General features: G+C 44.8%; 1 protein-coding gene across 4 annotated transcripts in view; it reads left to right on the top strand.

Annotated features, from left to right (window-relative positions):
* LOC112571027 overlaps nt 1-14,728 on the top strand; it is a 29,689-nt gene extending 14,961 nt beyond the window's left edge. For all 4 annotated transcript variants that reach the window (XM_025249808.1, XM_025249809.1, XM_025249807.1 and 1 more), the window contains 8 exons: nt 203-460; nt 2,463-2,594; nt 2,907-3,059; nt 3,952-4,209; nt 4,991-5,115; nt 5,956-6,052; nt 7,250-7,414; nt 14,051-14,728. In XM_025249808.1, the coding sequence (XP_025105593.1) occupies nt 203-460; nt 2,463-2,594; nt 2,907-3,059; nt 3,952-4,209; nt 4,991-5,115; nt 5,956-6,052; nt 7,250-7,414; nt 14,051-14,286 (1,424 nt within the window). In that variant the 3' untranslated portion in view covers nt 14,287-14,728. The remainder of the gene's footprint in view (nt 1-202; nt 461-2,462; nt 2,595-2,906; nt 3,060-3,951; nt 4,210-4,990; nt 5,116-5,955; nt 6,053-7,249; nt 7,415-14,050) is intronic.
* Nucleotides 14,729-26,249: the final 11,521 nt, after the last annotated feature.

The following is a 26,249-nucleotide window of genomic DNA, read 5'->3' on the forward strand; positions in this document are numbered from 1 at the left end:
AGTGTGTGACAGACATGCTCCCAGCAAGACAACAGTAAACAATCACAAATATACAACTACGTACCTCGCCTTTTGCTGAAAACCTTTCAGTAACAGTATAGCCTTTAGTGAAATGTTCACATAACTTGCTTTCACTCTTCTTTGTTCAAAATGTTTTGCATCATGTTCACTTATGTCTCTGTCTCTCTACCTTCTGTGCCAGTCCATGGAGGTCAGTGTCGGCTTCATAATGTCACCGCTCGCGAGTCTCCCTCACACTGGTATCCTAAGACGAGTGAAGGCTGGACCCACTACCAGAGATCCTGCAACTCCACTTTGGCCACACACCATACCTGGTACAACTTACTGTGTAACACAAAAGTGGATTGTCCAGACCCACACAGCGATTGTTTGTCACACAGATGCCTGTGTGGTTCGAGCTTCAAGTTCAATGAAGCAAAGAAGGAGTGTGTTGTTACAGGTAAGTGAGAAGCAGTAGAAGGATGAGTAGTACTCAGCTTGTCCCCACACGTTGTCTACCGTCAGTTTGTCTGTTTCTTACAGTAAAGATACTCTAGTAAGTTGTTTACAGTAATTATTTTTTTCAAACAACTGTCATCTCAATGTTTACATAATATTTCGGATTTACAAATTTTAGCATTCAGTGTTTATTCATGTCCACGAGCTAATGGTTTTCCTCCTTTCTAATCATTCTAAGATGGCAATTAACCTCAGATACATTGGGTTAAGGCAGCGGTTCTCAACCTGTGGCGCGCGACCCCCTGGGGGGTCGTGACGTGCCTACAAGGGGGTCGCGAAGGTGGTCCTTTTTTAAAAGTTTCTTATACCGGTATTAGTGAAATTAGCTTAGATTGTGTAACCGAGTGGTGAGGGCGATCATTCTCCAAATCTCTTCTCCCTATTCAAGTACACTGTCTCGGCATGCAGTGACTTCTCACTTCCAAAACTCAAAACACAATCCCCCTCTCAACAATTAAGCCTCCAATCTCCCTCCTCTCGCCTTTTGCCTTCTCTCTCCCCCAATCTCTCATCGCTGACTCCCCTCTCCCTCTCTAGTCACACCTCTCTTTTTTAAAAAAAAAAACATCTAAAAGGCACGCATTCAGGAAACGTCCATCATTCACACCTTTTCGCCCTCGCACGTGCTCAGTCCTAGTACTCTAGGTCCCTGACAGAAGGCCATGACCAGACAGTGCGGGGTGGGGGCTGAAGAACAACCGATGACTGCTGCTAATGGCATATTTATTGGACATATTTGAGAAGCTGAACGTTGTGAATACTTCTCTGCAAGGGAAGGACACCACCATATTACAAACAACTGACAAGATGAATGCTTTCGTCCGAAAAATTTCGTTGTGGACGCAAAAGATACGCCAGGAAAATATTTTTGATATGTTTCCGTGCTTGTGTAAGTGCAAGGCTGACAACTTGAATCTTGATCAGGTGAAGAATGTAATTATTGCCCATCTAAACGGACTGCAAGAAAGGTTTCAGCATTACTTCGCTGAAATTGATGTAACTAAATACGAGTGGATTCGTAATCCATTTCTGGCTGATCCTAGCACAAGTGGGTTGTCCACGGAAGAAGAAGAGCAGCTCATCGACCTTTCGAGTGACCAATCCCTCACAATGGTCTTCCAAACAACACCAGTGCCAAAATTCTGGATTAGCATCAACGGTGAATATCCTCTCCTTTCTGAGAAAGCAATGAAAGTTCTGCTGCCATTTTCAACTTCGTATGTGTGTGAGCAAGGATTTTCAGCATTGGCAGCACTGAAGTCGAAATACAGAAATCGTGTGGACGCAGAGGCTGAGCTGCGAATAGCAGTGGGTACGAACATCGCACACAGGTTCGCTTCTCTATGCAACAGCAAGCAGGCTCAACCTTCTCATTAATCAAAGTGAGTGTCCAATAAAATAATATTTATTAGCACCACAGAATTTGCTTTAGTAAAATTTCATTAACAGTTATACTTCTTGCAGATACGAACTTTGTTCTTCCGTTGTTGATTTCCTCGACGCGGCGTTCGAGGTTAGCTAAGGCTCCCCCCCCCCCACTCTTCCACCGACCTAGCTGGCTAAGGGGGTCGCGGACGTACCGGTGTTCGTCAGGGGGGTCGCCACAAGTAAAAGGTTGAGAACCGCTGGGTTAAGGGTTAATGCACTAGACCACCACAGAGGGGAATGTATCGATGAAGAACATTCCAGATGCCACTACCCCATATCTTTGTTGTCTACTCTACGTGGAAGTCGTTACTAACTGTCACTTTATTACTTTATAACAAAACTGATTGTAAAGGTTAGAGGAGGAATTGGCTATGATGATGAGGAGGCAGAAGTGACATTAAGGAGGAGGAATAAGAATATGTACACATGGCAGTCAGATACTTATAGACACAGAGCTAGAATTATGGGATGGCTAGTGTTACCGGCTGTCAGCAAGTGTGACTGTCTTGTATCAGCGCTGAGCAAGTGGCACAATGTAAACTGCACGACAGACGACGACTGCAACCAGCCCCACGCCGCGTGCTATCAACACCTGTGTCGGTGTGAAGCTGGCTACTTCTACACCACAAAGGATACGTGTACTAGCAGTGAGTAGACAATGGTTCTGTGTGGTGTGCTTGACAGCAAGAAACTCGACTTTGTTGTCGGCTTGTTACAGTTAGGGACGGAAGAGCTTTTCTATGATTTTCGCATTCTTAAAGGAATAAATTGTAAAACAACATAGCCGCATTTAAACAGACTGACAAGAGAAAGCATGAAAGAAAACATGTTGGCCTAAAAAAAACTGGAAATTTATTCACTTGATTATGGATATTGTTGGAAATGCGTCAAAATGTAGAACAATTGACTTCAACTTAAACAGTCTGTAAATAATTGCTTACCACAGTTGTTTACATTAGCTTGCAGCACAGGCGAGTTGCAGGACAACTTTACAGAGTATCCTGACAGCGCTCTACATGTATACCACCTTGATCGCTTGGATGGACTCACTGTGGAAGACTGCAAGGACAGGTGCCAGGATGACAAGCGTTGCCTCACCTTCGATTTCAGAGGTTAGTATGGGGAAAAGCTTTGAAACATTGGTATACTAACATGATGTTAGAGATGGCAGGTGACTGTGCACTCTACAACTGCTAAAGTCTGCTTCACGTGTCCTGCGCTGTGTTCTATTAATAGCACGCTCTATCCAGAAAATCAACGGACACCCGTAAAACATGGGAACAATGTTGAAATATGTTGTCTGTGTATATTTTTACCATTAGTACACGCCTACATAAAGACTACGAAAAACATTTAGGAGCATACTTAACGCGCCATAATCTACTTTAGCCACCTTGCAACTAACGTTTGTCTATCTTGGCACTCCTTGCATACAGTTGTTGTTGCATGAACATTGAATTACAAGTGGTTTAGGTAAACAACAAACAAGTATCGTGACTTTTTTAAAGTCTTTAACTCAAATCCAACGATCTTGAAATATATAGAACTTGGAGAGTGGTTATCTGGTCACACTTATATCATATTTATAAAGAGAACACGATCTGGGAAACTACACTGTCATTTGTGGGAAAGTGGATTCTCATCGCTAATGATAGATAAGTGCCAGACCTCCTCAGCTCGCCATGCAGCTCTGACACTGACAACAAGACATCCAGGACTCTAGCATCAGGACCATGGACTGACAAAACTGGGGGAGCACAGCAGGAATGGGGAAAACATTCCACTTTATTTTTATTGTCAAACTAGTGTGTGACAGGCATGCTCCTAGCAAGACAACAGTAAACAATAACAAATATACAACTACGTACCGCGCCTTTTGCTGAAAACCATTCAGTAACAGAATAACCTTTAGTGAAATGTTCACATAACTTGCTTTCACTCTTCTGTGTTCTAAATGTTTTGCATCATGTTCAGTAATGTCTCTCTCTCTACCTTCTGTGCCAGCCCATGGAGGTCTGTGTCGGCTTCATAATGTCACCGCTCATGAGTCTCCCTCACACTGGTCTCCTAAGACGAGTAAAGGCTGGACCCACTACCAGAGATCCTGCAACTCCACTTTGGCGTCACACGATACTTGGTACAACTTACTGTGTAACACAAAAGTGAATTGTCCAGACCGATACAGCGATTGTTTGTCAGGACGATGTCTCTGTCGTTCAGGCTTCAAGTTCAATGAAACCCAGAAGAAGTGTGTTGTTACAAGTAAGTGAGAAGCAGTAGAATTATGAGTAGTACTCAGCTTGTCCCCACACGTTGTCTACCGTCAGTTTGTCTGTTTCTTACAGTAAAGATACTCTAGTAAGTTGTTTACAGTAATTATTTTTTTCAAACAACTGTCATCTCAATGTTTACATAATATTTGGGATTTACAAGTTTAGCATTCACTGTTTATTTATGTCCACGAGCTAATGGTTTTCTTCCTTTCTAATAATTGTAAGATGGCAATTAACCTCAGACACATTGGGTTAAGGGTTAATGCACTAGAGCACCACAGAGGGGAATGTATGGATGAAGAACATCACAGCTGCCACTACCACATATCTTTGTTGTCTACTCTATGTGAAAGTCGTTACTAACTGTCAGTTTATTACTTTAGAACAAAACTGATTGTAAAGTTTAGAGGAGGAAGTTGCTATGAAGATGAGGAGGCAGAAGTGACATTAAGGAGGAGGAATAAGAATTTGTAAACGTGGCGGTCAGATACTCATAGACACAGAGCTAGAATTATGGGATGGCTAGTGTTACCGGCGTTCAGCAAGTGTGACTGTCTTGTATCAGAGCAGTGTGAACTGTGTACTGCATGCACATATAAACACTTTGCCCGAGGGACTCAGTCTTTACCTTGACTGTTGTCTGATTAGCTATTAAAGTTGTAATGGTTATTGCCTACTTATCCTCGATTGTTTCCGTCATTGTACGAAGTTCCACTTTGCCCTTTATAACAATTCATTACGAGCGGAATGATTTGTTTGTGTACAAATAGTGACATGTCGAGACTGGCAAGACAAAGGAGCAAGGAGTGGTGTCTACACCGTTCATGAAATATACTACTTCGACAGACCTATGACTGTGTGGTGTGATATGGAGTCTGGCGGCGGCGGCTGGCTGGTACGTGTGGCCGTGTTTGTCAGTGTGTATGACTCAGGTAGCATCTCACCTGCACACTGTATCCTGCTCACAACAGTGCGACACCACTTATACCCAGGGTCACATCCTTACAGCTCATAGTATCCACGAATAATTTGTCTTTGATATCTTTCGACATTTTCAACACGAAGCAGGAGAGGATGCTTGTCCACCTTCTGTTTCCAACAGTTTGTCTATCTCGCTGGTAGACTCCGTGGGTTGAGGATGGTTGTAGACAGGCCTACATCTAGTGTGTTGGTGTGCGTGTGTCGGTTGTTTGTAGTCGCAAGCTTTAACCCCTTGCATCCATTCCTGCTTCATGATCAGGGACTGTAGGTTTGATAAAGAGTTGAAAAAATGCGGCGTGTATCATGCATTTGTTATGTTGATTATGTTGACATATAATTGATCACAGCCACTTGATGTCACACATTTACAGCCAGGAAAGTGTACATTGTGTTCACATGACTGTCACTATATACTACACTCTATACTACACTATATACTACACTATATACTACAATGTATACTATGCTATATACTACACTATACACTACACTATATACTACACTATATACTACACTCTATACTACACTATATACTACACTATATACTATTATACCATGCTCACATAGTGTATCGTAACCATGAAGTGTTGACAGTATAATCATGATCACAGCTAATAAAGTTGTAAGCTGTTATATTTTATCAATTATGACTCATCCTTTGTCAACTCATTAAACTGTGATTAGTGTTGAATCCTGTCGAACATGCTGCGCTTTGCTACCATAGTAACGACCTGTGAACTTGTGTCTTGTGCAGGTCTTCCAGAGACGTCGCGACTTCACAGTTGACTTCAACCGGAGCTGGACAGAATATGTAAACGGTTTTGGTGACCTCTCTGGAGATTTCTGGCTGGGTAAGATGTTGACATATCTCTTGCATTCTCTGGCATTATCCCTCCTCCTGCATAACTGTAACCTGAACATTTGTTTTTACAGTCAAAGTGAGGCTGTAATCAGTATTGTGTTTTATTGTGTTGATTGTGTGATGTTTACTGGTTAATACAAAGGTTGCTGTTTCTGTTCTATTATATTTGTGTCCTACGATGCCTATTGCTCACTACTTTGTGTACTATTTCCTTTTTGTTCTCTGTAGGATTATCTGATTGCAGGGTATGGATAGGTTCAGAACTTTATTAATTCACAGTAGCTAAAACATTTCGTGTACTTATATTACAGTCTCTAATTTTTTTGTTTTTGTGAATAAGGATATAGGGTGTAAAAATGTCCTTCGACCAATCTATTTATCTATATTTGTCTACATCTAGTCTGTGAAAATTGTCTTATAACCACCTGTATATATGAGTCATAATCATAGTTTCATACCATTTTAAAGCTATATCGGTCTTTGTGTAAATACAACTCTGTGTATGTGAGTTTGCATGTTTATGTGTGTGTGTGTGTTTTGACACCTTACCACCTTAGTCTGTGTGTGTGTGTGTATTGACACCTTACCACCTAGTCTGTGTCTGTGTATTGACACCTTACCACCTAGTCTGTGTTGCTCTCTTCTCTGTGTCCTACACTAGACCGGCAAACTCTCAGTTTGCTACTCAGGTCAGACTACTTGACATGTCCTCCCTCTCCTCGCCTTGTGCCTACAAAAACTTACTTAAAACCTTTCTCTTTCAGAAAAATATTTTCAAATCAGGAGTACAGCTCTACCCACTAATTAATTCTTCATCCAGTGCTGGTGTTATCTGTTGTACAGTTTATGTTCATGTATGCTTTCTGATGCTTATCCTAATGTTTCTGTATGGTTGACTGTACATTTGTTATTGTTTGTATACAGCGCATTGACCTCGTACTTACATGGAGAATACACTTTATTATTGGTAGTAATAACACAACAGTGCTAAAACCTCAGTAAGTTTGTGATTTACCTTTTTGTCATCTAAAGTCTAGCAATAATGTCAACATGTTTATAACATCGTAGGACAGGTAATGACCAGCGACATGTCTGTGTTAACGAGAGCTCTTGAGCAAGATCAACACAAATATTTCACTGCTCGACTTATCTGTTAACATGAGGTCATTGTCTTGTCTTGTCTCAGGCCTGTCCACGCTTCGCAAAGTGATACGTTATGAACATATGCGCTTGAGAGTGGACATCATAGATGAGAGTGGACAACGTCGCTACGCTGAGTACATGTTCTTGATGTGGGGTGATTTGTCTGAAAACCAACTTCGCGTGTACGACTACACGGGTGGTGACGCAGGTACGTACGTGACCACTGAACAGTAAGAAAGAGTGAGACGCAGGTTAGCTGGCAGGCTGCCTGTCTGGCTGGTTAAGAAATAAGTGGATCACTACATTTGTGAGTGTGTAGCTTGGCGTGCATATGTGTGAAGGTTTCTTTCTTGTCTGGGATGGGGTTTTTTTTTTTGCGTTCTTAGGAGCTTCTTGAGGGCTGTATTGTAAAGTCGTGACCAGACTTGTTTAAAGAGTAATTTCATTATGTACAATCGTGTTTAGTGAGCTGTAGTCATTGTGTTGTTTTTTAATCTGTGTTGTACCTGTCAGGCTTTGACTGGATGCAAATTATTAATAATTATTGTGAAATGTGAGCTGCCACGACGAAATGAATCAAGTCGGAAATCTGAGATTTTACAAATTGGATATGTTCGAAATGTACAGGGTTTAGCTCTTTATTTGACACAAAGTTATTCTTCTAGTCCTGAAATGGAGTTATAAAGATTAGAAGCGTGGAAGTCCGGTGGTCGCCTTATTGAGAAAAGCGGGTTCAAAGATTTTCAGCAAACCCACCATGTTTCTCCTTAGCATCAGATACTTTAATTGTTGACACTGTGCTACACTCTGCATGATGATAACATACGGCACGCTGTATCATTTTAGGTAATAAACATACATAGACATGAATATGTGTGTGCTTTTAGAACCTTTACCTTAGCAAAATAAACAGACATGGAAGACAACAGTCATTTGCTGTCTCCCCAAGTCATGACCGTTGACCTGTGCCAGTCCCACAATGCCCCACTAGTACCGTTCTAACATACGGAGGAAACCTTTCATTTTGCCGCGCTGTGTTTCTCACACTTTGACCTACAGGACAGTGAGACCTTTCGCCTTTGACTTGGGTGATGGTGGAATTAGAAATTCTGATATCTGTCGCTCCATTCCTCAAGTTAGGTGACGTGTTGTCACGTGATGTAAGAGGTCAGGTGTGGAAGTGACATCCTAAGACCCCCATGGCTTATCAGCGTGATTTAAAACTCTCCAACATCAAGATAACAACACAACACATACAAGTACATCCAAGAAATGTTTGGCATGTTGTTACAAGTTGTTTACGCAGTTGCAATAAACAATAAACACATTATTTTTCTTTAGTATCACATCATTCAGCAAAGTCAAGCTGCAGACACAGACGTGTTCTTATACCGTGTATACAGACATCTTCTGTGCTACAACCTTTTAGAAAATGAAGCATGAAAAGAAACAGATAAGCAGAAAATCTGAAGACAATTGTCAGGGCCCATGGCAAACCACACTCTTTGGATCTTGTTGTTGTCGGTAAATAGTACAGACGCCAGACTTCGCTGTTGTTTTGCTGATTGCTACAGACTGCTGTTGACACGAAACCAAGCAAACTGTACTAGGAACAGGAAGGGACGATGCTCGCAGTAGTCCACCCGAGGGTAATGATGGGAAGGCAAGGACCTCAATACATTCTCCGTGACCTTAAGATCAACATGTCTACTTTGGTCACATATTCCTCTTTATACTTCCTCTCTATACTTTCTCTTGTTTACTTTCATTCTAAAGGTTAGGATGGACTTTTTATATCCTATTGTAAACTTTACAGTCATTTTAGAGTTAATTATCTCTTTATTCCTCTTCGTGCATGAGGTTGCACACAAGGCCTCAACCACAGTCCACCACCGATGTCGATCGGCTGAAACCCGCTCTAGGTGACCCGATGTCCAGCCCTTTCCTTTCATCTCCCTTTCCACTGTTCTTCTCCAAGTTTCCTTTGGGCGGCCTCGTTTTCTTCGGCCGTCTGGAGTCCATCGTAGGGCGACTGTGGAGGTCATCTTGCATGATTCTGATCCGTAAAGGAGGGTGCTGATCACAGTAGACTTGAAGATTCTCAGCTTGATCTTCTGGCTGATGTTTTTTGCCTTCCATGTGCTCCTGAGTGAGGCGAAGGCCTGGCTGGCTTTCGCCAGTCGGGCTCGAATCTCCACCTCCGCATCCCCGGTGTTTGACATTTTGTAGCCAAGATAGGTGAAACTGTCAACTTCCTCAATCTCTTCTCCATTTAGTTTGATGGTCAGGATGAAGAGGAACGGCGACAGAATGAGTTCCGCGTCACAGACAACCTGGGATTTGAAATCGCTGTACAACATTGCAATGACCTGAACAAGTTTTGCGGGGACTCCGTAATGCCTCAGGATTTTCCACATGGACTCGCGGTGGATGCTGTCAAAAGCCTTCTCCAGGTCGATGAAATTGAAGTACAGCGGTGTGTTCCACTCGTTGCTCTGCTCCAGAATCTGTCGCAGAATGAAGGTGTGATCAGAGCAGGATCACCCTGGGCGAAATCCTGCTTGCTGTGGTCGGAGGTCTTTCTCAAGGGTTGCCGTTTGTCTTGACAAAACAATCTTGCTGAAGACCTTGCTGGTGAGGGAGAGCAGTGTTATGCCCCTCCAATTATAGCAGTCTCCAAGATCTGCTTTCTTGGGTAAATTTAAGATGAGCCCTGTCTTCCACGCATCAGGGAGCGGTCCGGTGGCGCAACGGTTGGCGCCTGTCACCAATACAGTGAAGGTTGGCTGTCCAGAGTTCATTTCTCGTCTCGGGCACGCTGTTCTTTCTCTGCACGTGGCGTCTTTTTACAGGGCTGGCTGCTTGCCGTAATATAGCCTCAGCTGCTGGCACGGCGTAAAACACCAATTCCCCCCCCACACACACACGCAACAGGTAGCTGCCCTGATTCGCAAACTTGCCTGAAGATTTCAGTCAGCATGGGAGCTGTCACATTCACATTTGCTTAAGATATCTCTGCTGTTATTCCATCTGCCCCTGGTGCTTTGCCGCTCTTCATTGTCTTGACTGCTGCTGTCACTTCTTCCAGGCTTAGCGGGTCTGTGCAGATGTCAAGGTCTATAGCTGCTGGCTGGATGTCTGCAAGCTGAGGGGGATCTGGTCTGTTTAGAACCGACTCAAAATGTTCCCTCCAGCGCTGTAGTTTTCCTGCCTCTCCCTCGAGAACATCATTGTTCATGTCTTTCACTGGCACATCACTGTTCTTGAACCCGTTGTTTAGCTGTTTGTTTATCTTGTACAGTGTCTTCAAGTCATTTTTTCTTGCTGCTATTTCACCTTCATCTGCCAGTTTCTCTGTGCAGTCTCTTTTGTCGGTTCTTGTCATCCTCTTTACCTCTTTGTTTCGTTTTGTATATCTTTGTCTGTGTTGTTCCTTCAGGCGTTCGGATCTAGTGCTGTTGCATGATGATTTTTTGTTTGGCTGACTTTCTCTCGTCTCGTCTATCAGGCGGCCCGGTGGCGCAACGGTTAGCACTGTTAGCGCCTGTCACCAGTTGTCATGTGATAACTAGTATAGGGCTATAGTGTTGGTGTCTCACTTCTGCCCCCTCCACGAAACAGGCGGACGCGCTGGTAAGCAGACTGTCAGAAGGTTGAATGGGTAACTGTAAGTGAGGTATGTCGAGACGAGTAGCCGGCCTTTGGCGACACTGGACCGTCGGGTGGACAAAGGGCCAGGAAGTCTCACCACTGTTTATCTCCCCTGGAATCAGTAGGCCCGTGACCGCGGACCGCTTACATCACGACGGACATAGATCAAAGTCAGGTTGGAATGCGGGATGGTAGTGTCGGTGCAGGGGATCTCTCAGAGGAAGGGAGAGCATTGTCAGCCTATGCCCGTTAATTATAGAAGTCCGCGACGCACCTGAAGCAGGACAATAGCGGTACCTGTATTGTCACCCGCTGGACACAGGTAGTGAATGGGAAGCCAGACTGGACGGCGCCATAGTCGTAGATTGCGTCGCTAGTGTGGGTGGGGGTAAAGAGGGGGTGTAGTTTGGGCTGGAATAAGCCCCAGTGACCACCTGTCTATCATGCGTTAGCTATGTATGATTGGTTGTAGCTAGGTAGCAGAATGGTTGAAGGTAAGACTGAAGTATGTTTGACCAATCGCGAGAGAGGATGATCCTCGCAGACGAGGATTTAGTAGGGTGATCGGTCAAGACTCGTGGTCTTTTCGCACTGGTACTCGAGGAGGAAGGTTGTAGCCGAAATCTGTTCAAGGCTGTTCAGATTCTCTGCTGTGAGTTTGTCTGGGAATCGTGACAACTCCAGCACAACCGACTCAGAGGTGTGGAAGACCCGCTCTGTCGCAGAGTGTACGACACTTCATCTCCAGCATCTGTTTGGTCGCAAACAGTAGAGGGAGGCTGGTAGATAAGTGTCGGTCCTGTTAGGCGCTGTTAAGCTTGAGACAGCAGTCCGGCCTAAGGGACGAGGTACAGGTAGGCACGCGGTGGTGCCCGAATCTCTGCGCGTGAAGAAGGAGGCCGACACGAACGACGGAAGACATCAGGAGATTCCAGGACGTCGATCAAGGAGGGCCCTCACGTGACTAGAGACTTGTGTGTAAAGATAAGTGGCGTGTGGTGTGTGCAGTGCGTAGTTGGATTAAAATTAGTGAATCGTGGCTCATTAGATATCTGGACTAGAAGGAGAGCAATTAGAATAACGGGACGCCTTAGATAACGACCATATGGTTATATTTGAAATTGTATCATTTTGCCATAATTTGTATAATCCTCTCGATGATTAATAACCTTCTTTTTATACACTAAATTGCCTTGAGTTGTTCATTAGGGTTATGCGTGCTGGGGGCTCGAGCTAATTAAAAGTGTTCATTGATAAGCAATTTAGTGTGAGAGCACGCGGTAAATGTCGACGTGATGTGGTAGAGGTATCGAGAGTGTGATAGACCGAGGGACGGGATCACAACCTCTACCATCTCCACGGACTCTTCCCCAGGAGATTCGCGACACCAGTACAGTGAAGGTTGGCTGCCCAGAGTTCATTTCTCGTCTCGGGCACGCTGTTCTTTCTCTGCACGTGGCATCTGTTTACAGGGCTGGCTGCCTTGCCGTGATATAGCCTTAGTTGCTGACACGGCGTAAAACACCAAATCACCCCCCCCTTCTCTCGTCTATCTTCTTCCATGTCTCTTCTCTAATCCATTATTCTTTCTTTTTCCGTTGGAAGCCCAGTACTTTCTTTCCTGTTTCCTGTAAGACTCGATTGAAGTCGTCTACGGTCATCTCTTGTTGGTCTCCTAGTGCCTGGAACCTGTTCTTTACTTCCATAGCAAAGCCCCTTTTGATGGCTGGATCTTTCAGTTTGCCGGAGTCCACTCTCTGCTTCGCTCTCTGCGGCTATCACAAGAGTGTGGTCACTGGCAGCGTCTGCTCCTCTGTAGGCTCTAACATCTTGAAGTGAGCTCCTCCATCTTCGGTTGATGAGGACATGGTCTATCTGGTTCTTTGTGATCCCATCTGGTGATGTCCACGTTGCCTTGTGGATGTCTTTGTGTTGGAAGAGTGTGCCTCCAATCAGTAGGTTGTTTTCTTCACAAAAGTCTGCCAGTATCTCTCCGTTGTCATTGAAGGTTCCAATTCCATTCTTGCCCATGACATGCTCCCTGCAGGTGTTGTCACTTCCCACCTTGGCATTGAGGTCTCCGATGATGAGCAACATATCGTGGGCTGGAGCGCTCTCCGAGGCGGCCTGGAGCTGGTCGTAAAAAGCATCCTTGTCTCACTGACTCCCAGGATGTCCAAGTTGTAGTTGTCAAAGTCCTTGACTAGTTGGAGCATCCTGCCAGTCTGGTACAAGGTCTGGACGTTCCAGCACCCCACCCTCAACTTTTGATTTGGCTTGAGTAAATCCACTGTCGGGGTTTGGCTGTCGTCCGTCATAAGTCCAGTCTCCTGGTGTGCTTCATTACCATCGCCAGCTGTGACGAGTTCTCTGTTGTTAGTTTCGGTAACAGGCGTTTTTACATGGTGGGGTTGTTAGCCCTACCACAACCTACTGTACCGCTAGGTGAGGTGTCCACCTTAGTCGCCTCTTACGACATGCCTGGCTGGATGGCAGGGACCCTATTCTTACGATGCTCGCTAGGCAAGCATACCCCGGGGTCCCACAAGGGAGAGTTAGTTATACTCATTCATTTTTACATATTTTAGCTGAGGCATTCTTCTGTTTAAAAACTGCTCTCTTCACTCTTATGTTCTTGATGATATGCTGGGCTAAGCATCATTAGCGATTTAAAAAAAAAACTCGTTTCGTATTTGTGTTGCGTGGTGTTTGGCTTTGTTATGATGAACAACACAGAAATAACATTTAACAATAAAATTTTCTGTAGATGGTTGGTAGTGATAATACATTTGTGATTAGGACTTTGTGTGTGTAATAGTATATAATAGTATTATAATCTTCTTCCGTCCAAGAGACGTTTCAATGTTCCAAGAGCTTCCACTGCCCGCTCCAGGAATAACTTTATAAATAAGTCTGTTGTCTTGCTTAACAAGTGTTGTAAGGATTTGTGAGTGTGTGGGTGTGGGTGTGTGTTTTTGTGAATATAGTTTTAGTGATGTTTCTTATTTAGTTGGATTATTTACATGGACTGTAGGTGTTTGTGTGAGATGATAGTTTATTGGTTAGAGTGGAATTAAGTTTTTATTATAAGCGAGTGGTTTTACTACGTCTTGTAATTTCTCCTCGTTGATATAATAAAGTTAAATTGAATTGAATTGAATCTGTGTGTGTTTATGTGTTTGTGTGTTTACAGGAGATGTGTTGCGACCTAGTCACGATAGAGTGTTTTCAACCTATGACCGAGACCCGACCGGCTGTGTCAGGACACGTCACAGCGCCTGGTGGTACCCGGATGACTGTGGCAGCACTTACCTCAACAGCCCTAGTGCAAGGGGCAATGTTTGGGGTAACTACAGCAACCTGCAGTTCTCGGAGATGAAGCTGAAGCCAGTCGACTCAACACGTTTGTATACACAGCGACCCCGGTGATCTCACAGATGAAGACGAAGCCAGACTAACACCATCTTGTCTCCTGTACCCACTGCTGACACCGCCAGTCGACTGTTCACTGTTCACTACAGGTTCCACTGATGATGTGAGCTCAGTGTACATTAATCTTTCGCAATAGTCTAGCATCTGACCCTAGTGCAGACTACTGTACTTTAATTGTTTACTTTGAGTATATTGCCTGGTGATTCTATTATACGCGTGTTGTATTACTTCTTTCAGCTTTGGATGTGCTTTGATGCACTAACATGTTTAAAAGCGTAAAATCTAAGTTTAATTAATTAATTCAGCATTTAATTGTGCAATGAACTGTCGCTATACACCTGATAGTCTACAGTAAACGTGTCATGGATTATATATTAGCTATACAGCTAATAGTTTATAGTAAACGTGTCATGAACTATATATTAGCTATACAGCTAATAGTTTATAGTAAACGTGTCATGAACTATATATTAGCTATACAGCTAATAGTTTATAGTAAACGTGTCATGAACTATATATTAGCTATACAGCTAATAGTTTATAGTAAACGTGTCATGAACTATATATTAGCTATACAGCTAATAGTTTATAGTAAACGTGTCATGAACTATATATTAGCCAGTGGCGTAGGAAGATGTTCGGCGTTGGGGGGGCAAACTCCCTGCTGACAGTGAACGGCGTTCGCACTCGCACGGTGATGACCGTCTCCTCTCTACGTTCCCCTACCTTTCTTCTGTTCTTTGATCTTAGGAATTACGTCTCAAATATGGGGGGGGGTGCAAAAGGATATTCCTGCCCCCCCCTGTATTTTCCTTGGGGGGGCGGCTGCCCCCGCTGCCCCCCTGGTTCCTACGCCACTGTTAGCTATACACCTAATAGTTTATAGTGAACTTTTCATGAACTAAATATTAGCTATACAACTAATAGTTTATAGTAAACGTGTCATGAACTATATATTCGCTAAACACCTGATAGTTTATGCAATGTTGGTGGTTGACTCAGTGTGAAAAAGATAACAATCATCCGAGAGTTTCATTTTCACAATCATACAAAACACGGATACTGATTGTATCCAACACTGCTGTTCATTATTTGCTTACTGACGATGACTGACCATGACTCAGATTGCTACATTCTCTAATTGTTTGGTGTTTAAAAGGCTTCAAGTTTATTTTGTGTTATGTTGTGAAACTTTACCGTATCCTGTAGTTTGCTTTATTTTAGCAAAAACTGACATTTTCACAAAGCTATGAACGAAGCTTACTTTTCGTAAAAACAAATGCAACTATTGCCAAGAATGAACAGATATTTTCATAAAGGCAATTAAATTATAAATAGTGTTGTTGGTATTTGCCGCTTTGACTAAATGTGATTACATCACTATGTACTCGGTATTACTTCCCCTTTAAACTATGATAAGGGTAGTTGATACATCACATCTCTTACTTAATTGTACCAAACAAATAAACTATTTTAATGTTTGTTCTACACTGAAGAGCTCTAACAGCAAGGCGCTAGCAAAATGGCGACACACACCTGACGACACCTGTGTATTCTCTGTGTAGAACTTCCACGACAAACTTTGTTACAATATTGCAGTAAGAGTTAGTGTGGCTGTAGTAGCTACCGTAGACTAGTGTGTGTGGCTGTAGTAGCTGCCGTAGACTAGTGTGTGTGGCTGTAGTAGCTACCGTAGACTAGTGTGTGTGTGTGGCTGTAGTAGCTACTGTAGACTAGTGTGTGTGGCTGTAGTAGCTACCGTAGACTAGTGTGTGTGGCTGTAGTAGCTACTGTAGACTAGTGTGTGTGGCTGTAGTAGCTACCGTAGACTAGTGTGTGTGGCTGTAGTAGCTACCGTAGACTTGTGTGTGGCTGTAGTAGCTACCGTAGACTAGTGTGTGTGTGGCTGTAGTAGCTACCGTAGACTAGTGTGTGGCTGTAGTAGCTACCGTAGACTAGTGTGTGTGGCTGTAGTAGCTACTGTAGACTAGTGTGTGTGGCTGTAGTAGCTACCGTAGACAAGTGTGTACGGCTTTACTAACTGCTATAATTCTGCTTTCTGTGCACTTTTAATCTTGCCATTTGTTGTGCTTGTGTAGTGACTGGTGTGACTATTGCCTGCACTCCCTCGCTGCTGACTATTGTATTTTAAAATATCACCTGACACTTTTGCTGAATAAGTATTTGTCCTAAACTGAAGCGATCTCGTGTTGTTTATTTGAAAGAGTGCGCATGTCCGCGGCAAGTTCGTGACACTCTGTCTGTCCTTACTCACTTTTTTCATCTTTCGATTCCTTTATATCTTTTTCTTCACTCGTCACACACTCTTTACTCTTACTATACAATTTTCAAGAAAAGAATATTTCTATAACCTGTACAACTCAACCCGTCCTTTGCTGAAATTTAATGAGGTGTGCAGTTGTTGTACTGGTCTTTATGTTTATCTCACTTCTACTTGTTTCCTCTACAAACACGTGACTTTGATACACAGGAAGAAAGAAAGTCAGAGATTCGTTAGTCGGTTCTTCCTCTGGCCACCGGGATGCCGGCCACCCTCCAAGATGCCTGGAGGGACAGTCTTCGACAGGGTGTCGTGCCGTGTACACACGCTTCCCTGACACACTGATCACAGTTCATTAAACATGTTTGTAAACATTCACTGAGATTATACGAGAGTTAAATAAACACACCTGTCATCACTTAGCAACATCACTGTGGATTTCTAGGGCACAAGAACATTTTCTAATGTTCTACAGCAGGGAGGACTAGTGTTTAGTTGAAGGAAAGTATTTCAAACATCAGTGAAGTTGTCCAGCGTGCACTCCATGTTCCAGCTTGCTGTATCGCCTTCGGTTATCATTCGCAGTTTGGAAGTGTGGCCCTCACAATAACCTTTGACCTGGTTGATAATATGTACTGTGTGTCGTCTTGGGACAATCACAATTCGGAAGAGGCCTGGCCTGTTACACAGAATAGAATGGTGCTACCATAGCAACTCAGATGGTGAGGAGACACGAGCTGAAGTGTCTGGAGCTCGTCAAGTGGCCGGAACACAATGCTTCAAAGATTTCTACCCCGGGTGACAAAGACCATCAAGAGTTCGCTCGGCGTACGACACACGTAACCAATAGAAATCACTAATGTGTCCTAATGCAAAAAGCACAACAAAGTAAAATAATAAAGGTCCTACAATGAAAGAAGCAAACCTCAAAGTTTACAGTGTGACAAAATAATTGCATTCATCTCGCCACGTTCAAACTTGCAGATTCAATAGACGCGTGTCTAAAATAATTAATAAATGGGGATAGAATTTGAATTGACTGATTAATGATGACAGCACCAGTGATGCCTCATGTCTCACCCCACCAGTGACCCCAGTGACCCCAGTGGAGGCAAACCTTCGGAAGCGTGACGTCAGCGACCTTGACATTCCGCGCTAAGCCAACCTCCGCTTCACTGTTTGCCATGAAATTTGTTGTGGGGCTACTTCTACAACTTGTAAACACTATCAAGGGCTGCATACAGCTAATTGCTACAATAAAATAACTCAAGGCCTACAACTGATGACAGGTAAAGGTAAAATAAACGAGGGCCAACACAACACAGACGATGTTAAAGTACAAGTAGGTGACAGTAGTCATCATCGCAAGCACCGTCTCTGTGGCGTAGTGGTTACCAACGAACAGCGGCGGCGTTAGGGGGTAGCAAATGGGGCGGCCGCCCCAGGCCCCGCTCTCGAAGGGGCCCCGCGCTTCAGCCCCAAGGTAAGGTGACCAGACGTCCCGCTTTAGACCTCGTGTCCCGCCTGCTCATAAAATGTCCGGGTGGGACGCCCAATGTCCCGCTTTGTGGCAAGTTCAATGTCCCGCTTATCGTTTAAATACCGTACACTGATTCGCATCAGCGCCTTTGGTTTTAGCTTTTGCCTTTTGGCGTTGTCTTGTTGATCCTTATTTATTTTTCGTCGCTCTGCGGGCTCCGGTGTTTGACCCGTGACGATAATGACCTGCCGGCCGATATCTTATTGTACGCGCCGCTGGTACATCGCCGGTGGTCGTCTGCTCGTCCCTCTTAATAAGGTGTCAGCTTCTTATTTTTTATCTTTTTACTTTGTCAATGTTGGAGTGCTAGGGACTGCTGATTTCTAACTCTGTTATACTTGATAAAATACATTTTTAGCAAATTAAGCTAGGCTGATTTAAAAAAAAATGAAAACAAGTGCATTTTACATTTTGGCAGACGATGCCGATCCAAAGGCATCCACAGGCCGTACCCCTGGTATACAGTTGTAGACTAATGTAGTTTGCTTGGTGATGGAGAGACGGGAAGAGAAAGTTTCACGGTGTCGAGAAGTAACTACGAAACAAGTTCCTTTGACATCTCACTTCGGGCTTAGAGGTTGTAGTGCCAGAGGCGGGCCCCATCCTTTCCATTCACAGAGTGGCCATACATCAGTAACATATCCACCTCTTTACTGTCAATTCCAACTGGCTTGCAGGTCTCCCAAGTGGCACATTAATCCAGAGACCTCAATGCACGTACATTCTTCTAAAGTCTAAACGGTTCATGCGCGATAAATCATTGTGTCCAGCGGCCCTCTGACACCTGGCCCGCTACCCCGACGGCCCCGCCTACCTTAGGTCTGGAAATTGTATACTGCAGACTTGAACCTTAACATCTGCAGGTGTAATGCTTTGGTGTTCCTTCTTCAAACCTTTCTGTAAGAGAAAAGCAAAAGAAGACGGAAGACAATCCATTGACCAACGCCGGGCCCCTTCACAACCGCGGGCCCGGGTACATCAGATACCCTGCCATCTCATCAAGCCTACGTCAGCACGTTTCCCCTCTACTCTCGGCATTTCGTCCTCTCGCGTGTTTTCCGCTGCCCGGCATTTTATTCACTTCCAGTAATCCTTTTCTGTGAGTACGGATCAGTGACTAAACTAATGTCGGGGACGATACGAACATCGCCAGTGAAAAAACAGTTAAAGGTGGAAACATTGAAAAGACTTTTGTGAGGTGCAACTTTGACAGCGAAAATTCAGGAATTCCTTGTGGAAAAATCTATGACACTATCTTGCAATGTCTGAAACTTTACAAGGAGATTCACGGTCTATGAAGTACGGTTTGGGGGCAACAGCCTCGCAAGATGATGAAGGTGCCGGACCATCGTCGGCACGATAATTTATACAGCGCCTCACCTGCACGTCCGCTACGTTGGCTGAGCGAGAGATAAGGTAGGAATATTTCAATTTAAATTTTGAATACCGGTTTTCTATTTAAAATGGAATACTGTAGTGGCGTGGACAGATCTGTCGTTGAAAGCATCACTACTCCACAAAGTCAGAGGAAAGGCCTCCCCCCCCCACCACTGTTTTTCGGCGTTCTTTGTCGGTGACGACACCATTATCGGCACGCGTCCCGCTTTCGTCCCCTTACATTCAGGAAACGTCCATCATTCACACCCTCGCACGTGCTCAGTCCTAGTACTCTAGGTCCCTGACAGAAGGCCATGACCAGACAGTGCGGGGTGGGGGCTGAAGGCGCACCTTTAGCACTCACGCATGTACACATTCGCATATGCACACGCGGTCATCACACGCGTACACATGCACACGCATATACATGCACCTTCACACACGTCCGTCGCCGCGTTCGTACACACACATGCACACACATATACACACGCTCTGAAACACATTCACACTCCACATGTGGACACAAGGCTATAAGTCTGGCCTTTGACCCCAGGTGTGTAGGAGGGGGGAAGGAAGGAAAGGTCGAGGCTACGTTACGTAACCAGGCCTTGGGAACAGAGGAAAGACAGTTTCTGGATTGTTTCTCTGCGACTGGATAAAGACAGCAGTTTTAATCCAAATTTTGGAGGCGAAGTACACGTGTTTGTTCTGAAGAAGATAGTCATGGATAAATCTGTGATGCAAAAAGGAACTGATTGCGGTGGTTTTTTTTAAAAGAAAAAGGGAAGAAACGAGCGATGTGCAAGTTTTGGTTGCTGGAGCCGATGAAAAACCAGAAAGGCCTGCTACGAAAGTAAGAAAGTATGACAATGAATACTTGAAAATTGGTTTTACAAACATTATTGTTGATGGTAAAGAACGGCCACAGTGTGTTGTTTGCCTCGCAATATTACCTCCATAGAGTATGAAGCCAAACAAACTACGGCGCAATTTGCATTTGGAAACTCGGCATGCGGAATTAGCTTGCAAACCTCTCGAATTTTTTGAACGAAAATTGCAAGAATACAAAAGAGACAAAAAAAAACCCTTTGTCTCACATACATCAATTCCAAAGAAAGCTTTGATGGCTTCGTATCAAGTTTTCTATCGCATTGCTCAAAACAAAAAAGCACATACGATCGGAGAGTCATTAATACAGTCAAATCTCGCTACTATGCCACTCTCGGTATTATGCCACTTTTGCTCGGTCTCGACTATAAATTCAATGTAAAATAAATTTACTATGCCACCCCTACTCTCGCTACTATGCCACTTTTGTGTGATTGTTAAAAGGCATAAGTTGTAAAATTCCGCGCAGTGCTCGATTATTATACTTTATGGTAGTGTGGGACATGGCAGTTAGGGAGGATGGAACATAGCACGCACACAGGGAGGGTGGAGGCTGGCAATGTGGGGGGTGGTGGTGGCTGGCCGGGTGACAGCCAGGTGACAGGGAGAGCGGGAGGGGGTCGACTAACGACAGGATGCAGGTGCGCGGATGTGGTTAGGAGGGGTGGAGGATGAAGAGGTGAGGGGGAGAATGAGAGGAGACAGCTAGCGCCAGCCGACGATTCGTGAGAGCTTTGGACTGACGGGTAACTTGAGCAAATAAAGCCGTTTTTACGAACCCAAAGTGAGTGTCCAATAAAATAATATTTATTAGCACTGCAGAATTTGCTTTAGTAAAATTTCATTAACAGTTATACAGTGGAACCTCGGTTAACGAACTTAATCCGTTCTGGAAAGTTGTTCGTTCTCCAAAATGTTCGTTATCCGAAAGAATTTTTCCCATAAGAAATAAAGGAAATAGATTTAATTGGTTCCCAGCCCCTGTTGACTCGCTCATATATGAAAATTACAGGCTAAATAGGTATTTTTTTTAAAAAAAAGAACAGTTTTAATACAATATAAATGGAGTTAAATAAACATAAAAACATTAACGAAAGCATTTAAACATCAGTTTTGACGGCGTGGGTGGATAGAGGTATGGGGAGGAAGGGGTGGAATTACTGCTTGGATTCCCCCTCCATGAGCACGTGACATTGTAAAATCGAGGGTAACTTCCCTTTTCTGTCACTTTGAGGTTGAAGGAAAAAACCTGTTCCTTGTCTGTTGCTTCTGACTTTTTGTAAAACTCTTCGGTAATACATCACATTTTCATTGAGCATGTTTATGCTCCTATTGCCTAGCCCTATATCACTGCTAGGGAAAGACTTCTCTACTGACTTTTCTTTGGAGCCATGATTGAGGATTATCTTATTAAAATAAACAAAATCACTAAATAAGAAGGATGTGCACAGGTAAGGAGCGACCGATCGTAACTGTGTCTCGAACGCGAATGATGACATGCTAGTCAGTCACGTGTGGTTTATGTGGCTGTTCGTTATCCGAAATTTTGTTCGCTATCCGAGACAAATTTTTAACGAAATTTTTGTTCGTTATCCGAAATATTCGCTATCCGAGGCGTTCGCTAACCAAGGTTCCACTGTACTTCTTGCAGATACGAACTTTGTTCTTCCGTTGTTGAATTGTATTGATTTCCTTGATGTGGCGTTCGAGGTTAGCTAAGGTTCCCCCCCCCTCCTCCACCGACCTAGCTGGCTAAGGGGGGCGCGGACGTACCTTTGTTTGTCAGGGGGGAATCACAAGTAAAAGGTTGAGAACCGCTGGAATAGGCCATGGGCCCTTTTCAAGGGGGAGCATAACCATCAGAGAGATATATATATATCAATAGTAATATTTATAGGTAACCACAACATGACCAGGTGCAAGTAAAGATGTAAAGTTACATAAAGTAGTAACACACTGTTGCTCTATACCAGGGATGCCCAACCTACGGCCTGCGGGCCATATTCGGCCCGCGACGCGGTGCCATCCGGCCCGCGAAACTTCTGCCCACAGTGCAGGAAATCGGCATGTTAGTAAAAAAAAAAAAAAAACGAAAAAAAGAAAAAAAGGGAAGAAGAAGTATTTATCCCCACGTAGGGGCGTTTCCCAAACTTTTTTTCGATGGACGAACATTTCGATTCAGTGCTCCGACTTGGTGTCTCTACGATGAGGCCGGACATTCAGAAGTTGGTTTCGGGAAAACAACTTCAAATATCCCACTAATTACTACATAATTAATGGTAAGTACAACTTGTTTCTAATAAAAAATGTTATCTGCTCTATTTTTTTCTTTTTTGTATTTTTGCGGTGAAGTGGCCCGCGACACGGCTGTCCAAAATGGATATGGCCCGCAGGCCGAAAAAGGTTGGGCATCACTGATCTATACCACTCTCATCATCGTCAGCTGTACTCAAATTCTCAGATCCTGTCCTTAAATTCAGGTCACCTATAATCATCAGCAGTAATTCCCCTAGTTGTTTTGACACTTCTCGTATACAGTCTTCTGTGATGGTAAGGGGGTGGAGGGGAGCGGGGTGGCGTAGCCAGCCCTGTGTGTTGTCCCTCTGCCTTGTAAAAATCCACGTGAATTTTGGGCACCACGTGAGTTTTGGACCTCACTAGCGAGTATATATAGACGAGGGTTGAAAGCCAAGAGGGGCGTTTTTTGGATTAACACAGACGACGGTGTGTAAAAGTGAAGAAGCTGTTTGGAAGTTGCTAGCTGGAGCGAGGTGTCTCGTGTACTACTGAGGGGAGACTCAAGAAACGAGTGGGACCGGAGATGTTGCACAGTCTCCAAGAAACTCTGTGATTGTCTGCGGAGAGCAACTCTACTGCAGTGAATGGGGAGTGAGGCGCCGGGCTCGAGACGACTAAGTGTGACAGCCGGAGTCGGCGCGATGACGACGACGACGCCAGCAACTGGAAGGATGGTGGCCGAGTAGAGGAACCCCCCATCATCCCAAACAGCCAGAGTGGTCGTTACGACGACTGGAGTGCCGGAAGTAAAGACCTATCTTCAGCAACTCTACAGCTGTGTGCAGTTAGCGAGGAGGGCAAGAGCCGGGGTGAGAAAGTTCATGAGAAACTTGAGTAGAGCGGAGCAGGTGCCAAGGACGTTTGCCGGTGGACCAACGAGTGTCGACGAGATTGAAAGAGAGGTCGAGTTAGCTCTCGCCATAAACCCAATGTCTCAGAATGCGGCTTGTGGTTACATCTTGAGCGCGCTGGAGGGACCTGCCAGACGTCGAGTTATGATGCTCCCGCATGACGCAATAGATACGCCGAGAAAGATCTTGGGTGTCCTACACAGCCGTTACCCCGGGGGGGGGGGGGGGGGCTAGTGCTGGTCCCCACCCTCACGGGAGCACAACACACAAACCGCTATGTGCGGGTCGCAAACCTGACCAGCAGCAGCGTGACGTTGCCGGCGCGTACGGTCGTATCAACGCTACAGGATGTGGACAGTGTTGAGTGCCAACAAGGTATCACGGTGGATGTCGGTGTGAACGAGTTAGTCATCTGTAGTCAGGCCAGCAGTACCATTAGGGCCATGGCCACTGACACACCTGTCGTCACGTGCCCAGACTTTGATGGCACCGTTAGTCAACATCAACGACTCTGCACGTGGCATCTGTTTACAGGGCTGGCTGCTTGCCGTAATATAGCCTTAGTTGCTGACACGGCGTGAAACACCAATGCCCCCCCCCCCTCAACATCAACGACTGCAGGCGCTGTTGAACAAGCATGCGGCGGGTTTTGCTAGGGGCTCGGATACACAGACGCTGTCTTCCATCGTCTGCGCATCACTGACGAGGTGCCGGGTGCGCTGCCCTACCAACGTATCCCACCGCACCAGCCTCTACCACACCTCCAGGAGTCCCTTGACGCGCTGGTGGGGGCTCAGTACTTTTCAACACTTGATCTTGCCAGCGGCTATCACCAGACAGCGATGCACCCAGATGACAGACACAAAACCGCATTCGTGACACCCATGGGACTATTTGAGTATACCAGGATGCCAATGGGTCTGACATCCGCACCAGCCACCTTATCAGGGTAAGAGCAAATGTTTGAACTGTTTAAGAAGACTGAGAAGCTTTGAGAAGCGAACTCGCAGAGTGGGACATTAGTATTAAGTAGCGGTGCATGTGCACCCTGAGTATTGTATGTGCACCCTGAGTATTGTAGGTGCTAGCGTGGTTTGATATGCACCCTGAGTACTCTAGCCACTTGACTGTGTTGTCTTGCTCACCTGGCTGCGTCAAATAGCTGATTTGATTTTTACAGGCATAGAGTTCATGCAATATCAGGATGGTTAACTGTAGTTATGATTATGATTTATGCCTTATGATTCAGTGAAGATAAGTGTGATAACTTGTAGCTGTGTAAACTCGGACTTTCGTGTGTGTTGCTGAATATTTATGAGCACGTGGACTTGTTGCTTAGAAGAGTGCTCTACGAGACTTATCATTATGAATGCCTTGAAATTGACTGTTGTCATAGCTACTGTGGATTTAAGTTTGCAGTTGTGGAAACTGCTGTAGACCTGCCTGCGTGCAGTCATAGTATCTGAGTTTGGTGTATGCTAGTGTAACATGATATCGTTGTGTACTAGAAGTGTATGGTTTAAACTGCTTTATTTGGAAGTTTCATGTATTGCTATTTATTTTTGACCACCACCAACTGGTGCAACTTACCTAGTAGTGGTGTGGTGGCTTGTGTGCCTCGACGACCCACAGAGCTATGTCGGCGGGAGCCTTGTGCTCCTGGCAGGTCCAACCAAGCCGAACAGGTCTGTCAGAGTAGAGGCCAGACTAAAATGTTGCACCCTGGCCCTCCAGGTTGGGGGTTTTGCTATGGGTTAACAACCCATTCAAGTAAAACATCAACTGTTACAGAAACTGCAACAATATCGCAACAGGGGCCTGGTCAGGAAGATTCCTCTCCAGAAGAGCTCATGACGCAGGCTGGTGAAAGCCCTAGGGAAGCCAGCATGCCGACTCATCTTCTGACGACCAAGGCAAAAACCAGGATAGGGACCTGGAATATCAGAACCCTTTATGAAAGTGGCAAATCAGCTCAAGTAGCGAGGGAAATGAGAAGATACAATATCACGGTCCTCGGGTTATGTGAAACCAGATGGAATGGAAGTGGGCAGGCCAGACTAACATCAGGGGAAACCATCATTTACTCTGGCCACAAAGACCTGGACCACTACCATACCCAGGGAGTAGCACTGCTGATGTCAACAGAGGCAACAAAGGCGCTGAGGGCCTGGGAGCCAGTCTCACCACGGCTCATGTCTGCAAGATTCAATGCTAAAGGAAGGAAGACTGCCATCATCCAGTGCTATGCACCAACGAATGCCGCAGACGAAGAGGAAAAAGAAGAATTCTATAACTCCCTGCAGTCTCTTCTTGACCGCACACCAAGAAGAGATCTGAAGATTGTCATGGGAGACCTAAATGCCAAAGTGGGAGATGACAACACCAACACAGAGCTCATCATGGGAAGACATGGCGTCGGCACCTGCAATGAAAACGGGGAGCTCTTCATAGACTTCTGCGCTTTCAACGACCATGTCATTGGTGGCACTGTATTCCCACACAAGAATATACACAAAACAACGTGGACTTCCCCAGATGGCCAAACGGAAAACCAGATTGACCATATAACAGTTGGTCGAAGGTGGAGAAGGAGTCTCCAAGATGTCAGAGTGAGAAGAGGAGCAGATGCTGCTTCAGACCACCAGCTTCTAATACCAGTCTTCAAGATCAAGCTGAAGTCCTTCATTGATACAGCAGGCAGACCACATCACAAGTTCAATACCCA

Source organism: Pomacea canaliculata, linkage group LG8, assembly GCF_003073045.1.
Source record: "Pomacea canaliculata isolate SZHN2017 linkage group LG8, ASM307304v1, whole genome shotgun sequence".
Classification (NCBI taxonomy): Eukaryota; Metazoa; Mollusca; class Gastropoda; order Architaenioglossa; family Ampullariidae; genus Pomacea; species Pomacea canaliculata.